General features: G+C 30.9%; 1 protein-coding gene across 1 annotated transcript in view; it reads left to right on the forward strand.

Annotated features, from left to right (window-relative positions):
* The window catches only part of LOC107570242 (collagen alpha-1(XXIV) chain-like), a 107,440-nt gene that overhangs the window by 56,193 nt on the left and 47,659 nt on the right, over positions 1 to 3,588 (forward strand). The window contains exons 13-15 of the mRNA XM_016256452.1: positions 1,537 to 1,590; positions 1,672 to 1,716; positions 2,886 to 2,939. Of these exons, the coding sequence (XP_016111938.1) occupies positions 1,537 to 1,590; positions 1,672 to 1,716; positions 2,886 to 2,939 (153 nt within the window). The remainder of the gene's footprint in view (positions 1 to 1,536; positions 1,591 to 1,671; positions 1,717 to 2,885; positions 2,940 to 3,588) is intronic.

Genomic DNA, 3,588 nt, shown 5'->3' on the forward strand with positions numbered 1-3,588 from the left:
CAGATGAGCGGCTTTCCTTCAAGCCACATGTCTTCACAAGCTAAATAAACAAAGTCCCATGGCATTACCATGATTTTGCACATGTACTATGGTAATACCGTGGTATACTAATGCCATTACTGGCTTTGTTAGCCGTCTGGATCCTCTAGTGCATTTATTTTACTTCAAATTCTCTCATAAGACTGAAGAGCATCATCTCTCCGGCTCTGAGATGTATTTTTCCTGTAGGTTTGAGGTGAAAGAAGAGGCTGGTTCCCATGAATCAGTGCAGACATGAGAGCGGTTTATTAGTGCGCTTCTGACTTCACGTCTGACGGCCCTTTAATGAGAAACACCGGCTCTATTAGTGCTGCTTTCACAGAAACACTAGAAGATACAGATATGACCCGAAAATATATTGTTACACTGTAGAAAGATATTACAGCATTATGATCAGTAAGTAATGGCAACGTGTTTTAGTTTAACTTATCAAAATAATTCAACAAAATTCAACTTCATTCATTATGATATAACTCAAGTTAAAATGACAATTTGATTCAACTTAAAAAATTTTAAAGCAGCGATGGATATTTTTCAGTGTTCATATAAAGTAACTTATTTATATAAGTAAACGTATTTCAGATTGAAAAGTTTCAAATTTCCCTGCTTTATATTTCTGTGTTTTTGTTGTTTTTGATTGTTTTGAATAGTTTTTTTTTCTGATATGTTTATATTTAATGTTATTTTCCCTGCTAGAATATATATTTTCCAAAATGTATATAAATGTATATACTAGGGTTGGTCAAGTTAACACGTTATTATCGCGTTAACGCATTAATTAATTAACGCCGACAATTATTTTATCGCGCATTAATGCCATTTTTTATTATTATGAATATCTGTTGCTCACTATTATTTAATAAAATGTATATAATATATATATATTTTTTTTCTTATTTCTGTCAATATATTTAGCCATTTATACAGAAAAAGCAGCAAGACTATCTGTTTTTTTCTTCACTACAATTTCATTTATTTATTTCTTTTTTTGACAAATCCTTTTTTACATGCAAATGTGTTCCCTTGGAATCTATGTCATGCAAATGCATTCATATATTATTATGAATATTAATATTATTACTTAAATTAATTAAATATTCCATTTAAATACATTCAAAATCATTATTTTAATTGACTTTTTTTTTTTAAGTTGTATGACTTACAGTATCACCTTTAGAATGTGAAAAATGTTCCTCCTGCAAGATAACATTTATTCAGTCTTTCCCTTGACCTTCTGTCGCGACCGCGAGACTGTAAAAGTACATTTACCGCAGTGGGAAGCGGGTTGATTGTGTAAATGTGCATGTGAGAGCTCAATCACAGATAAAGTGTGTTCAGGGCTCTGCGTTTCTAACATGCTGTTTGTAAAAAGCCAGAAACGGACTGCAGACTGATGCCATGATGGTGGACGGTGGGACTGTCCTCACGACTGTCCTCACACAGCTGTCATTCGCTGAATTATTCACCAAAACGCTGCATCTCTGTCTCTTCTCTCAGGGTGATCCGGGGCCCGAGGGACCCCGCGGCTTTCCTGGCATTGTGGGACCTCAGGTAACGTCCCGTCACGTCACGACTCAGTGTTTCTGTCACCTGATTGGCTGGACACTGAAGATCTTGTTCTCTCATTGGCAGGGCCTGACCGGAGGGGCGGGGCCTCCTGGAATGAAAGGTGATAAGGTGATTTAAATATTTCTATTATTGCAGCGAACATGCGAACTTATGAGATTAATGTGTTGCAGAAATGAACTTGAATTCGTTTATGTTTCTCATGACCTTAAAGGCTTCTGAAAGTAGTTTTATTGAGAAATAGAAGATGTTCATTTGTGAAATCTTTTAAAAACGGCAAATTACTACATTTGTGATGATTTTAAAAGCTTACAAAACTAGTTCTGTAGATAAATAAAAGATATGTCCACAGTTATGTTGTAACTATATTATAGCTATAACTGAAACCTTGAAAAACTATTTTTTGTTGCTTGAAATAAAATAAACAAAATGCATAAATGAATAAATAAATAATAATATAATAAAATGCAAATTTTATAAAATGAAGACAAAATATAAATTTTATTTTATGCAGTTTCCAAGCATTTCTCTTAACTTGGTGTACTAAAATAACTAAAAGTAATTGTTAAAAAAAACTATATAGGTATGTTTAAAAATAAAAACAATAACTAATATAAATGACCAAAACACACAACGAAATTACAGAAACTTACAGAAATGAAAATGAAAATGGAAAATACAAAAATAAAAACGAATTGAAATGTGTATATATGTATTGTTACTTGAAATAAAATGAATGTTAACTGAGATAATAAATAAATAAATAACCTTAAACTTATTTTATTTCAGCTAGTTTCCTGCAGTGCTTCTCATTCTCATTTATTTTAACATGATGTACTAAAATAACTAAAACTAAAACTGAAATAAAAAAAATAGATATATATTTAAAAAATGGGGGGAAAAAATGTCAATGACAAAATCTTTAACTAAAATTAAAATGAAAGTACAAAAATAAAAACTATTTAAAAAAAAAACTAAAAAATCTATGAAACTGTATCTCAATGATAATAAAATAACACTGGCTGGAATCTAGACAAAGAAAAGCTCAAATATGAAAAGGTTTTGTTTTTCATCACATCGTTTCCAGACAGTCATTTGTGTTATTTCTGAGTTTTCATCACTGCAGTATTATTCTAACACGTGGAAACTGTATGCAAACTCTTGACTGCTGCTGTATATACAATATACTGTATATGCATGCATGAGATCCAGTTCAGGCCTGCTGTGCTCTGGTCCTATGTCTCCTCTCTACTCTGTAATCCCGATGCTGTATGATTTAGGCTGAACCTGGATTGAGGGGTGAACCGGGAGAGACTGGCTTTCAGGGCGACAAGGTGAGTGTCAAGATGAAACAGTATGCTTGGTTTATATGGTCATGAAATAGCATCAGTCTGTCTGTCTGACATTTGTGCACTGATTAGTATATTCCCTTGTGTCTGAAAGTTTGGTGCATGATAGGAATCTGCTGCAGGAATCTCTATAAATGCATTATTAGGCCTTTAAGATTTATGCTTTTGAATTGCATGCTAAATATCCATTCATTTGAATTTCACAGATTTAACATATACTAAAAAACTATTATGCTTTATGTGTTACATGCTTGTCTGTCATAAATACATGAAACGGGTTCAGATTCTTAAAAAGTCATTGCATAGTTTATTATTAACTTTTTGCATCTATTTAAATTTACATTTAGTCATTTAGCAGACGCTTTTATCCAAAGTGACTTACAAATGAGGAATATTTAAATTATAAATTAAATCAATTGTTTTGTTTAATATTATTTGTATCATTTTTATACCTTTTATATTTTATATTTAGCGTGGTTTTTATTGCATCTATTTAAATAGAATAACATTTCCATTTTTAATTATTATATTGTTTTTATTTATATATATTTTATCTATACATATTTAATCGTAAAATTTAAATAAATTGTGTTTTGCTATAGAAAAAGTATATATATATATATATATATATATA

The sequence above is a fragment of the Sinocyclocheilus grahami genome, unplaced genomic scaffold (genome assembly GCF_001515645.1).
Source record: "Sinocyclocheilus grahami isolate Dianchi unplaced genomic scaffold, SAMN03320097.WGS_v1.1 scaffold1431.1, whole genome shotgun sequence".
NCBI lineage: Eukaryota > Metazoa > Chordata > Actinopteri > Cypriniformes > Cyprinidae > Sinocyclocheilus > Sinocyclocheilus grahami.